Source organism: Crocodylus siamensis, chromosome 3 (assembly GCF_052110815.1).
Source record: "Crocodylus siamensis isolate JL-2025a chromosome 3, ASM5211081v1, whole genome shotgun sequence".
Lineage (NCBI taxonomy): Eukaryota > Metazoa > Chordata > Crocodylia > Crocodylidae > Crocodylus > Crocodylus siamensis.
In genome coordinates, this window is record NC_143397.1 from 1,490,584 (window position 1) to 1,503,060 (window position 12,477).

At 56.1% G+C, this 12,477-nt stretch overlaps 1 protein-coding gene across 2 annotated transcripts in view; it reads right to left on the bottom strand.

The window, feature by feature from the left end:
- Positions 1–420: 420 nt before the first annotated feature.
- The window catches only part of LOC149867893 (phospholipid-transporting ATPase ID-like), a 68,477-nt gene continuing 56,420 nt past the window's right edge, over positions 421–12,477 (bottom strand). For both annotated transcript variants that reach the window (XM_090037503.1, XM_090037504.1), the window contains 6 exons: positions 10,672–10,895; positions 8,583–8,666; positions 6,126–6,371; positions 5,163–5,301; positions 3,124–3,254; positions 421–1,832 (listed from right to left, as the gene is read on the bottom strand). In XM_090037503.1, the coding sequence (XP_089893629.1) occupies positions 1,617–1,832; positions 3,124–3,254; positions 5,163–5,301; positions 6,126–6,371; positions 8,583–8,666; positions 10,672–10,895 (1,040 nt within the window). In that variant the 3' untranslated portion in view covers positions 421–1,616. The remainder of the gene's footprint in view (positions 1,833–3,123; positions 3,255–5,162; positions 5,302–6,125; positions 6,372–8,582; positions 8,667–10,671; positions 10,896–12,477) is intronic.

Here is a 12,477-nt window from a genome sequence, read left to right on the forward strand (position 1 = left end):
AAGGACATGCAGTGAATGGTGGCAGGCATGAGAGGAGGCCCCGGGCCTTGCCCCCCGTGGCCTTGGAGCCCCGTTGCAAGGCAGAGCCACTCTTCTTCCTCGAAACCTGCACAACTGGCTGCCATGGCCCAGCCCAGCCCAGCACACACGTGTGCGATTCACATGGATGCGAAAACCCCGGCATGACGGCAGCGTAAAGCACAAGCCCACGGGTGTGCCGGGCTGAGTCTTGAACCCCGTCTCCAGGTTTCTTGCCACTTTCCTCCACGTGTTCAAAATCCCTGCATGCAAAATCACTCTATAGGGTCCAGGGGGTGCAATGGTACCACCACCACCAGGCCACAGCCCTGTGCCCCACAGCACCCCGCTCCCATCCAGCCCCTCCTGGGGACCCCTGCAGCCCGCTCCCATCATCAACGAACAGCTGGGAGGTGGGTTACTCGTCCCATTGGTCACGTTTTATTGTTAAAAAATGGGATTACAAAACACCATGCGATGCCGGGAGTGCATCACAGCTCGGGACCGGCACAGCGACCACGCTCCAAGCCGCCACGCCAACACACCCGTCTGCCTGCACGCATGGGTCCCCAGGAGCCAAACCGAAGGGCAGCTAGTGCCCGAGCAGCTTCACAGGGTCACCGCTGAAGCCAGGACCCCGGCCGCAAGCCAAACGGCTCAGCAGCTCCTGTTTCTAGGCTGGTGATTTGATGCCCCGGAGCTCCTCCCGGCTGACGGAGGATGACCCCACACGTGCAAGGCCGAAAGGTCTGGCAGATCCTCACAGGCGGGGAAGCCGCATCGCTCCCGGTCCCGAGCACCTTCTCGCCCTTGCTGTTCAGGAGAGGAGAGGGCAGAAGACCCCCAGGCCGAGCCCGTACATTGCACAGGAGCAGTCCCCAACCTGGCCCTGCAGCAGCGGGGCAGTCTCTGCCCTCCGATGCCCAGGTGCCAGCCTGTGAGAGTCCCAAGGCAACGTGCACTTGACCCTGGCTGGGTCTGCCCTGCCGTGAGAGCCAGCCGGGAGACCCAGGTGACAAGTCCTCGCACCTGGACTTCACTGCTCCGGTCGGTGCAGGGATGAAGAGCTTTGCCATGGAACAAGGGCCATATAGCAGGGACCAGGACTGGACTGACTTGGGGGGTCATCCCCTGCCCCATGCCCTCCGAAGTGCTCAGGTCCAGCACAGACCTAGCCTTGCCATGCAACCATCTGGGAGCAAGGGACTTGCATCTTAGGGCCAGGGTCATCCCGGGGGGGTCCTGGAGCCGCTACAGGGAGGGACAAGGCCTGGGATCCCCCTGCCATCGCTCACGGCAGAGGCAAAGCCGTGGGGACAGGAGAGTTTCCAACACCAAGCCTCCCTCCCCCGGAGCATCGCTGTGCTCTGAGGTACTGCATCGAGGGACGAAAGGATGGCACCACGGGCAGTCTCGTGAGCTTTGCACCACGTGCTCCCACCCCTTGCCGGCCTGCGGGAGCAGAATCGCCCCCGTGCCCCTCGGCCTGGGAGCACAAGTCACAGAGCAGCACCGATGAAAGGAGACGGCCCTGAGCCCCGGTGCAGGGCTATGTCCGGGCAGCTATGTGGAGCACAGCTGGCGTCTCCTCCTTGCTCTCACTTGTGCCGGCTTTTCTCGCTGTTGGGGGAAAACGTCCCTGTGGCGGCAAAGGGCGACTTCGGCCGCATGTTCCTGCCCGACATGATGAGGGCGCCAAAGCCGTGCTGGTGGGAGAAGGCATAACCCGAGCGGCGGGTGCTGGTCCGGCGTAGGCGCCTCTTGGGCGAGGGGGGCAGGGGCCGCTTCTTATCCTTCTTTATCTTCTGTAGCACCTGGAAGTAGAAAGCATCCGGCTGAGCCAGGAGAGCTGGGGAGACCGGCTGTCACTGCCCAGCAGCACCCCGGGGACCGCGCCAGAACGGAGCGACGAAATGCACCCCACGCTTTAGTTCAAGTGCGATGCCTGGTGCTGCGTCAGGATCAACTGCATAGTTTGGCTAACAAGTTGGACGATGGGTTGGACCAACTGCAGGTGCCTCCCCGAGCACGGGGCCAATCTGGGCACTGCAGGTTCCCAGTCCCCCCCAGGACCAGCCGGGGATCTGGAGCAGCCCGCCTAGCACAGGGGCTGGTTGGGCAGGATTTGGGGTCCAATCCATTCCGCGGCTTTGAGAAACCGAAGGGGTCGTGTGTGTGCATGTGCATGTATGTATGCACGTGTGTGCATATATGCTTGCACACAGGCATGCACACATGCCTGCATGCACTTGTATGTGTGTGTGAACATTAGAAGCCGCAGCAATGCCTTGGTTCCAGTCCGCAAAACCCAAGGGGTTGTGTGTGCATGGGCATATGTGCACACATGTATGCACACATATTCATGTGCACAGGCACGCCTACATGCCTGTATTTGTATGTGTATGTATGTGAGCATTAGCAGCAGGGGCAGCAATGACTTGGCTCCAGTCAGCAAAACCCAAGTGGTCTTGTGCGTGTGAGTATGTGTATGTGCATGTATGTGCACAGGCGTGCATACACCTGCCTGTGCTCGTATGTGTGTGTGAACATTAGCAGCAACAGCAATGCCTTGGCTCCAGTCTGCAAAACCCAAGGGGTCGTGTGTGCATGGGCATATATATGTGCACACATATCCATGTGTACAGGCACGCCTACATGCCTGCATTTGTATGTGTATGTGAGCATTAGCAGCAGCAGCAATGCCTTGGCTCCAGTCAGCAAAACCCAAGGAGTCGTGTGCATGCACGCGCGTGTGCATGTGTGTGCGTGTGCATGCACGCACGCACGCTCCTGGGAGCCCAGCATCTGCCAGGCTAGGCCTGCAGCCCCGGGCGTCTCGGCTGGCCGTGGAGCGCACCGGGGCTTTCACTAAGCCACAGCCCTGCAAGTCAGCAGCTAAAAATAGTGCTGCCTCCACGCTCCATGTAATCCAGGGCTCTGCAGGCAGGCGCCGCGCCACTGCGGGAGGCCTGAGCGGCGTCTCCACCCCTGCTCCTCCTTGCACCCCTCCCCGGGCTGCGCCGTGCCAGCCCCCGGGGGCAGAGCCTGGCCGGGAAGGGGCAGGGGCGAGGAGGGAGCTGCCTGGTTTGCCGAGACTCGCTTTACCTTGTCGCTGACCGTCGGCTTGAGCTGCGCCTTCAGGAACCGGTAGCCGACCACAGGCAGCACGCAGAGGATGACGCTGAGGAAGATGGCCAGCCAGACGTTGGGCTGGCTCAGGGTGTTCCTGGCGGTACCTGCGAGATGGCAGCGCCGTGAATGACGCCCGTACGGGCAGCAGCTTCCAGGCCCCCTTCCCCGCCACCAGGATGGAGAAGCACTGTGCCATCAAACCAGGCCCAAGGAGCCCCTTTCTCCAGCCCTCTCTGAGCAGGACGAGCCCCACCGGGTGCCAGCACGGTCAGCCCGTGCCACGAAGCGTCCTGCATGCCCAGGGTCAACTGCGCTGGGTGCCAGGAGGCAGAGGGGAATCCAGCTGTGTGCTGGAGTCCACATCGGGTCCCTTTGCAGAGCCGGGGCCTCGACCTTCAGTCTCAGCCCCCCGTGCCCCACTCGCCACAAGCCATGACACTGTTTTCCCCCCAGTGCCAGGGAAGAGCACCACTGCCCAAAATACCCCAGCCCTCCAGAGCCCTGCACCTCTCTCTGGGGGAGCGGCTACCTGCCAGGGAGGGAACGGACGTGGGCAGAAAGGCGCAAGCAGCCACGTCGGGGCAACTGCAATGTGGACAGGGGCTGTGGGGCTGCCGTCTCCTCCTCTATACCAGCAGCCCCCTCTGAAAGAAGCTCACGGGAGGACAAGCAGGCAATGGTGTTTAATGCTCCACTGCTGTCAGCAGCACAGCTAAGCGGCCCTGGTCAGGGGGCCAAATTCTGCGCTCTGTGGACATTCAAGTGACCAGGTCCACAGAGGCCAGGTTTCAGATGCCTGCATTACAATAGTTTCAAGTGGGTTTGTTTGCAAAGGGGGCTCCAATGGGCCCAGTGTAGAGCCCCTTTTGCAAACAAACGAGCACCAGCAGTCGGGAGTGGGGAAGCAGGCAAGAGCATGGTAAGGGAAGGCAAAAGGCCAAGAAGCCTGGGTTGAACAGAGCATGCTAAAAGGATGGAGTGAGCCATGCTCCACTGGTGCCCACCGAGCCCTGACATGACTTCACCAATGGCCCAAGGGGCTCCCAGCTGAGTGCTGTGACTGCGCAGAGCTTTGGAGCTGGGCACCTGCTCGCGGCCCACCTCCTCTCCATGCTGCTGCTCACGTTTTGCACGTGTTCAAAATCCCTGCATGCAAAATCACTCTATAGGGTCCAGGGGGTGCAATGGTACCACCACCACCCTGCTTTGATTCCTGCTTCACCCGGTGTTGAAAACCGATTGCCAGGCAGGGGTAGTGGCATTTCTATTCAGGCAGTAGTGAGCCTGATTCCTTCTAAACTCTTCACTCCATAGGTGTTAACACCCCTCTCCTTGCTAATGGTCTTGAAGTTCAACTATCAAGCTAGCTTTTCTGCTGCAATTCTGCTGTCTGTTGGCTGCTCCTGGCCACGTGGCTCCTATTTCACTGCCCTGAAGATTGTTTTCAAGTGTAACTAAAAACATTAACTCAAGGATGGAAATAACTTCCACTGAAGCATTAGATGCACTGTCAAGATGCTCAAGAAGGCTAGATTTGTTTTATGAATCTGAAAAAGAGATGCCTATTTAATCTAACAACTGCAAGACACACAAAACAACATATTTGGATTATTTTTGCCTAGCATGTTGTGGTTTGTGTGCGTGCTGTATGATGCAGCCATGTAATGCACATTCCAATAAACCTTATATTTGTTTTTGCTCTGATTTTAAACTGAATAATGCAGCCCAAGGCCAGAGGCTTATTAGTAAAGTTTCTAGTTTCCTTTTAATTGATTAAATATGCACGTGCCTCTGTGCAGTAAGGGAGTATGTGGACAGGAAAGGGAACGCCTGGCCATGGGTCTGTCCAGGAAGGCGCTGTTCAAAATGAATGCTTGCCATTGGGTAAAGGCAGGGAGAGCTAAGCGCCCAGGCATGCTATTGTTTGGATGAGGGCATTTCTTCTGCACCCATAGAGACCCTTCCGGTCCCTTAAATCCAGCACGGAGTGGGGCACCAGCCCATGGGCTTACCGACAAACGGGAAGGAAGCCGTGAAGATCAGGTACGTGCCGTCACTGTACATGGTGAAGGTGATCGCGAAGTACACGGCAAGGCTGCCCCAAATGAAGAATTGGTTCACAGCTGTCCAGTACGCAGTGTCCAGCCCAATCTAGTGGGACAAAGCAATGCACTAGGCTCTTAGCAGCCTCATCCATGTCATACCCAGTCCCATCCAGTCAGTCAGGTCCCGGGACCTGGAAGGGACCGCAGGGGCCATGTGGTCCAGCCCCCTGCACAGACGCAGGAGGGTGCTCCTAAATCTCCCCACCCAAGACTTCTCCAGACTCCTCCTGGGAACCTCCAATGAAGGAAATCGCACCCGTTCCTTGGGCAGCCTGGGCCACCGCCTCCCTGCTCGGACAGGAAGGGAGTTGTCTGCAGTCTTATCTAAACCTCTTTTGCTGCAGTTTTAAGCTGTTGCTCCACATCCTGCCCTCTGCAGCAAGGGAGAGACCTCAGCTGGCCCCAACTTAAGGTCTCACCTCTGTGCACGGGCCCCAGCCAAGCTCTGATGAGACCTGGCTGCAAAGTGGAAGGTATGTCCACCTTGGAGATCGCAGAATCATAGAAAAAGAGGGTTGCAAGGAACCTCAGGTGGTCACGTCTAGTCCAACCCCCTGCTCCAAGCAGGACCAGCCCCGACTACATCATCCCAGCCAGGGCTTTGTCTAGCCGGGTCTTCAAAACCACCAAGGATGGAGATCCCATCACCACTCTGGGTACCTGTTCCAGTGCTTTACTACCCTCATCATAAAAAATTTCGTCCTAATATCCAACCTCAACTTCCCTTGCTGCAGCTTGAGCCCACTGCTCCTTGTCCTGTCATCTGCCCCCACTGAGAACAGCCCAGCTCCATCCTCTTTGCAGCCCCCCTGCAGGGAGGTGAAGGCTGCTATCAAATCCCACCTCAGCATGTCATGAGCATGGCCTCACCTGTACAGAGACAGCAATGAGCAGGCAGGTCTGGGCCATGAGGGCAAAGGACTGGTAGTCAGCAACGGCCTTGCCATCGCTCCGCATGGTGTCGTACATGGCGCCGTAGGGGATGAAGAAGAGGATGAGGGAGCTGTAGACCCCGTGCAGCACGCACTTGACAAACTCTACCTTGTTGAAATACTTGTTCTGCTGCCCAGGCTTGTAGAGCTCAGGGAACTGCATGCTCCAGCGGTCGTCCACGTCCTGGGAGCAGAGCAGGGGAGGGGGTTAGCGCCCAGACCCACGGACACCGCTGACCAGCCACGTCCCATCGGAGGGGTTGAAAACACCCCATGCACAGCAGAGGCCACATTGCAATGATGCACCCGCTGCTCCGGCAAACATGTCAGGAAGTCAAAAGCCCAGATATCAGGCTGGGCTGTGCAGCGCGGGGGCCGGCGCTGCACAGAACTGAGCGCTGGGAGCCCCGGTGCACACAGCCGGCACTCAGGCCGGGCCTGTAATGGGGAGCCATGGACACATTGCTGGGCAAAGTCAGCGATGAAAGGCATGCCTGAGATGGGTTAAACCTAGAGGGTCTGGCCTGGGCACCCCCTGGTCACCCGACAGCTTCTGGGCCGTGGGGAGCTTAAGAGCTCTCTGGTCTGGCTGTAGCACATGCATTGCCTTGTGAGCCTGAGAGCCCGGGGTCGCAGGCTGCGGGGCTTTCTGGGGTGCAAGCCAAAGAGGAAGAGAAGTAGAGCTAAAGGCACCGTCTTTGGCCACGGGCTTGGCCCGGTGCTGCCTGAGCCGGCAGGGGTCCCCGAGGACATTGGCCAGGGAGGTGGGGGTCACTTCCTATGAGCGTAACTGGGGAAAACTGAGCATTTTCTGAACAGCTCCTGGGTTAATGCATGACCCAGACACATGCAGCTGGATGTGGGGGCGTGGGACAGGGTAGGTCACTCTGCAGGGCTTGCACCTGAAAGCCAGGCGTTGCTTCCCACAGCTCCTGCCCGTCTGAACCAGGCAGCCTCTTGGGGCTGCGTCAAGCATTACACTTAGCACGCGTTGTATTTAGACCCTAGGCAGCAGCTAAAATGACTTTGAAAGAGGTCTGAGCCACTGCATCTAATTCTAGACCCCCGCACTGCACTGGAGCCTTGAATTGGCCCCCATGCCTAACAGCCAAAAGTCAGCTGAGTTTTGGGGCTCAGCCCTGGCTCCGCACCAACAGGCTCAGGGCTGAGACTCAAATATCAGTTGATTTTCAGGTCTCAGCCCAGGGACCCCCCAGAGTGGGGCTGAAGACTCCTAGGCAAATCCTGGGGCAGGGTCCAACAAACAGCGACTGTGGGTCCCACCCTGAGACCACAAAGGATTATATCATCTCCAGGGAGCAGTCCCACGTTAAGGTGACACATGTTACTTAATACAACCAGATGAGCCCTGAAGACATCCCTGTACCACCTTACTAGAGCGCACGGATATCCTACTCGAACGAACACCAGATGCTAGTGGTTTAAGTGCAGTTAATGTGCTAAGTGTAACGTGTAACAACCCCCTAACGTGCCATCTTCCCTCCTACCCATAGGACTTAAAGGAGATCTGGAAAGCCTGTCATGTCCGGTGTCCTCTTTGAGTCACCCATTGCAGGGGTACAATTCTCATTCAACAGGGATGAATAGCACACGCATCATTTCCCATCAGCTCCTGTTGGACTTTTGCATGCAGGGCTGATGATCCCAGGGCTCTTGGTGCAATTAGGATGGCATGTGGGTCTCACTGCCTCTCCCACAGTCACAGGGTGCACTTATGTAGTTGCAGGCTCCTCCCCAGAGCTGGCTGCATGCACAAGTGCTCACAGCAAGCTCTGGGGAAATGCCGCGTGGCTGCTGCCAGACCAGACCTCGACCGTATCGCTTATTCCTTGCACAAATGTCCAGCTGACTAAGGACAGATCTGGGCTTCAGGGCCAGCCCTGAGATAAGGCGACTGACAAGCGGTGGAGAGGGCACTTTCTGCACGAGCGTGGCCTGGGGGGCTCCAGGCAGGCTGCAGCCAGGAGTGCATGCACAAACCGCTCCCAGGGGCTTCACAGCGGTGCCCCCGGTGCTACCTGCCACAGGGGCTAGCACAGGACCCCGGGGGCAGACACGTGGCGTGCAAACGGACTTTGCTCCGGGGCAGAAGCAGAGCGAGGGCACGAGGCAGATCCCTGCTCTGTCGCTCCAATCCAGGGGCAGTTATCCCTGGGGAGCCCTGCAGCAACTCGGCCCGACAAAGGGGCTCCCCTGTCACCTAGCAGCCCGGGGCTCTACTAGCAGCTGGCGTAGTCGTGTGTGGGAACAACACCGGGGTAAATCACTCTGCGGCAATTGCGTTAGGCACCCGCAGCCTTTGTCGTGGAGCTGGACTGAAGAATCGGGGGCACTGCTATACCCGAGCACTGCAGCTACTCCCACTAAACCTTACCTGGTCAAAAAGACTCATCCCTAGCACGGGGAGAGAGGTATATATCAGGTTGTAAAGGGTGATGAACCACTCGTCATACACCGTCTAGAGCAAGGAAGCAGAGCAGTGCGTTAGCCAAGGGTCACCAACAGGCTGCCATCATTTCGGGACCATCGCAACGACAACCCCGCTCCAGCACTTCCCTCCGTGAATACAGACCAGAAAGCCCAACTGACCAGCAGAAAAACACCCCAAACCGTGAGCCAGTGAAACACCCCGTGAGCCCAGTAGAGAGCAACTGGCCGACACCCAGCAGACGGCAGCTCTGCTTGGAGGTGTTCGCAGGCATGCCAAGGAAACCCCCGCACCTAGAACAGGACCCCCGATGTCCCGCGAGGCAGATGCCCCGTGCCCCAGGAGAGTCTGCAGACCTGCTCTGAGTCCCGGGGAGGGATTCGTGTCTCCAGCATCACAACGAGGAGTGCGCGGGTTTCACAGCAGTGAGCACCCCGGCCTGGCTCCCAGGGCTCGTTATTGGCCACAGCCTGCCACGCTCCTCTCTCTAGAATACTGTGCATGTGTGCACGCAGGTGGGAATAGGACCAGCCCCTGCCTGAGGCATCTACCTTTGTTAATACAAAACCTGCTGGTTAATCGACTTTGGGCCTGCTGGCATATGGGCCTGGCTGGTCATCAAGATGACCTGCAAGTCATAAATTTAATAGTACTTGGGGTTCTTAAAAGCAAGCAGCCCTCATGGTAGAGGGTGATATCTTTTTTAAACCAACTAGATTTTTGCAAAAAATTCTTTAATTGCAAGCTTTTGGGCACAAACACCCTTCATCGGGCATCGGAGAAAAGGTTGTAAAAGTTCTCCTGGGTTAAGTACTACCCAGGCACCTATACCTATTTCTCTCTCTTTTTCATATGGGCAGCACATCACAGTATTAAAAGTCCAGTTTTCGGCACTTCACACAGCAGCGTTCGATTATCTGGAAAAAATATCCAGAAAATCTGTCCAGACTGATGGCAGCACTAATTCATCTGGATCAATGTGCATAAAGTTGAGCTAAACCCCGTGTTAGCAGCAGGACGGCGTCACAGCCACTGGATGGCAGGAGCGATCCATCACAGGGGAGAGCCTGGGCGTGCTGGATCCCACACGCCAGCATGCGTGCACACAGCGTGTTGGAAGCAGTGCAAGCGCGCCCTCCAAGGCACCCTCAAACTGCACAAGCACAGGGCAGTTTTATGTGCAACACTGGAAGACAAGGTGGGAATTTCACTGGGCCTGGTCTTTGGCTCTGAACAGGCCCGTAACACTTCATTGCTTCTGGCAATGGAAGCAAATGAATGCACACAAACATCAGCGGGGGAAACTCATTAGCAAAGCCAGGACTTCCCCACCAGAAACACTTCCTCATGCAGACAGGTGAGCAGCACCTGCCCTGGTCTCGTGGCGGCAACTGGAAATCGCAGCTTCCTTCGGTACCTGCCTGCTTTTAGCAGGGTGAGGTTTTGGGACCTTGTCTGGGGGCAGCTTGATCTGTTACCTCTCGCTTTAATGCTTTTAACTGTCTCATCATTTCTCAGGGTTTTATTGTAAGCTGCCCCAAGCCTCTTCTAGAGGGTGGTGCGCAAGACATCCACAGACAAACCATCTGGTCCTTAATGCATCTGAGCGACTTCGCCATCGGTGCAATACAGAGCATCACAGAGCCGCGGGGCTGGAAAGGACCCGAGGAGGTCACAGCTACACCACCCCCTGCCTGAGGCAGGATCAGCCCGTCCAAACCACCCCAAACAAATTCACTGTCCAACTTCTGAGCAACATGACACAGTCACCCCTGACAGCCACGGGCATCACCCCCGATCCTGCTGCAGGGAAAGCAGGGGGGCTGCGGCCGCCAACATCGTGCTGCTGCAAAGGGGGTTAATGTGCACTCGAGAGACCCCCAGGCAGAGGAAGGCAAACCCCTCCAGTCCGGACCAGTCTGACCAGGCGGGACATACCTTTCTGCAGCATGGGTCTGAGCCTAAGTAGAAAGGCAACAAAAAAAGATGCTCCCCTTGGTCTATTAGAGCTGGGGATGGGAGCCGGCAGACCTACCTGTGCAGAGAAGCCGGAGAAGAAGCCATACCAGAAGTGGACAAGCGTGAAGGCGAAGTTCTTGTAGAAGAAGTACCGGAGGAACTTGCACATGCGGATGTAGGACCACCGGCCGTGGACCAAGAGCAGGCGCTGCAGGTAGCGGAACTGCGCAAAGGAAAAGTCGCTGGAGAGCACAGCTTGCATCCCCTCCTGGCCGCTGATCCCCACCCCGATGTGGGCGGCTGCAACGAGAGGATGACCCGCACCGTTACCAGGAGAGCTCTGTGAGCGCCGGTGCTTGTCCAGCGGGTCTGCCCGGGGCTGGGCTCGGCCACCTGTGTGGGTCACGCGCCTCTAAAGCATTCACTGGTCACTGCTGGAGCCAGGCCAATTCCAGCATGGCTATAACACAGCAGCGAGGACAGACCACCGCCGTCCAAACTCACCCCATTCACATCTGCAGGGGCAGATCTGGGGAGGGGCAGTCACACCCCTCTTTCATTCCTGCTCTACCCAAACTTTAAAACCAACTGCCTGGCAGCAGCAGTAGCATCTCTATTCAGGCAGTGCTGAGGGAGTCAATTGACTTCAGGGCTCATGGTGGTCTCCATGATTCCTGGTAATCTCTCTACTCCACAGGTGTTAATGCCCCTCACTTCTTTTTCATGGTCTTGATGTTGCACTATTCAAAGTATCCTTTCCTCTACAGGGCTGCTATCTGTTAGCCATTCCTGGTCCTGTCTCTTCTTTATTTCATAACCCTGCAGACTGGTTTTAGCTCTAGCTAAAATCCTTCGCTCAGGTGTGGCCATATTAACTCAGGTGTAGAAAAGACAGACAGGGACATACAGGCAATCCTGTCAAGATGCTCAAGGCGGCTAGGGTTTGTTTTATGAACCTCAGTAAGAGATTTACATTCAACTATAATGGCTCCAAGACTAATGAAACTATGCCCTTTGACTACTTCTTGCCTAGTTTGTTCTTTTTAAAAACTTTATATATATTCCAGCAAATGAGTGCACATTCCAACACTTACATTTGGGTTTTTTTGGTTTTGGATTTAAACTGAATAATATAGTTCTGCCCCCTTACCATATTAACTAAAGCTTCTAGTTTCTCTCCAGCTGGCAAACAATGTGCACTGTGATCTATCTGATGATGCACCCCATCTGCACACCCCCCCACATTTCAAAAGCCTGTGTCCACCCATGTTGACAACAAACACCGTCTTTGATTTTTGAGGGTTTCTAGCAGCAAACCAGCTTCATTGCTCTGGCTGGAGAAGTCCCTTGGACTTTTATTTAAATGCAATGTGTGTGCGCGTGTCCCCCCACCCAGCACGGCGCCCCTCCTGTCCCGAAGCCCCACGTCCACACAGAGCTGTTCAAACCCCATGCTACAACCCAGCCCGGCAGTCGCTGCATGTTCCTTCAGCCTCCACAGTTCAATGCCATCATTAAACAATCACATCCCTTTGAAGAGTACTGTTGCCTTTATTAAATGTGGATGCAAGTTGAATGTGACAGTTAATTGCACAAGTTTAGCTAATGAGAACACTCCCGGTGGCTGGCTGGCTAGATCCAGGGTCTTCTGTGGGATAACGAGTTGATAATATCCCCGAATCCCAATCCACCCGTGGTGGCGGGGTTTGCTTCTAATTATCACATATACTTTCCCTTATTCTTTCTTGACTGGTGGCTCGAGTCCTCTCCTGCCAAGCTCCCTACTTAGCCTTTTCTTTCTTAATTAAAAGACCCCAGTTAATCAATTTCTTTGCAAATCGTCATGAGGCAGATTAGCAGGACGCCCCTCTGAATTATCTTA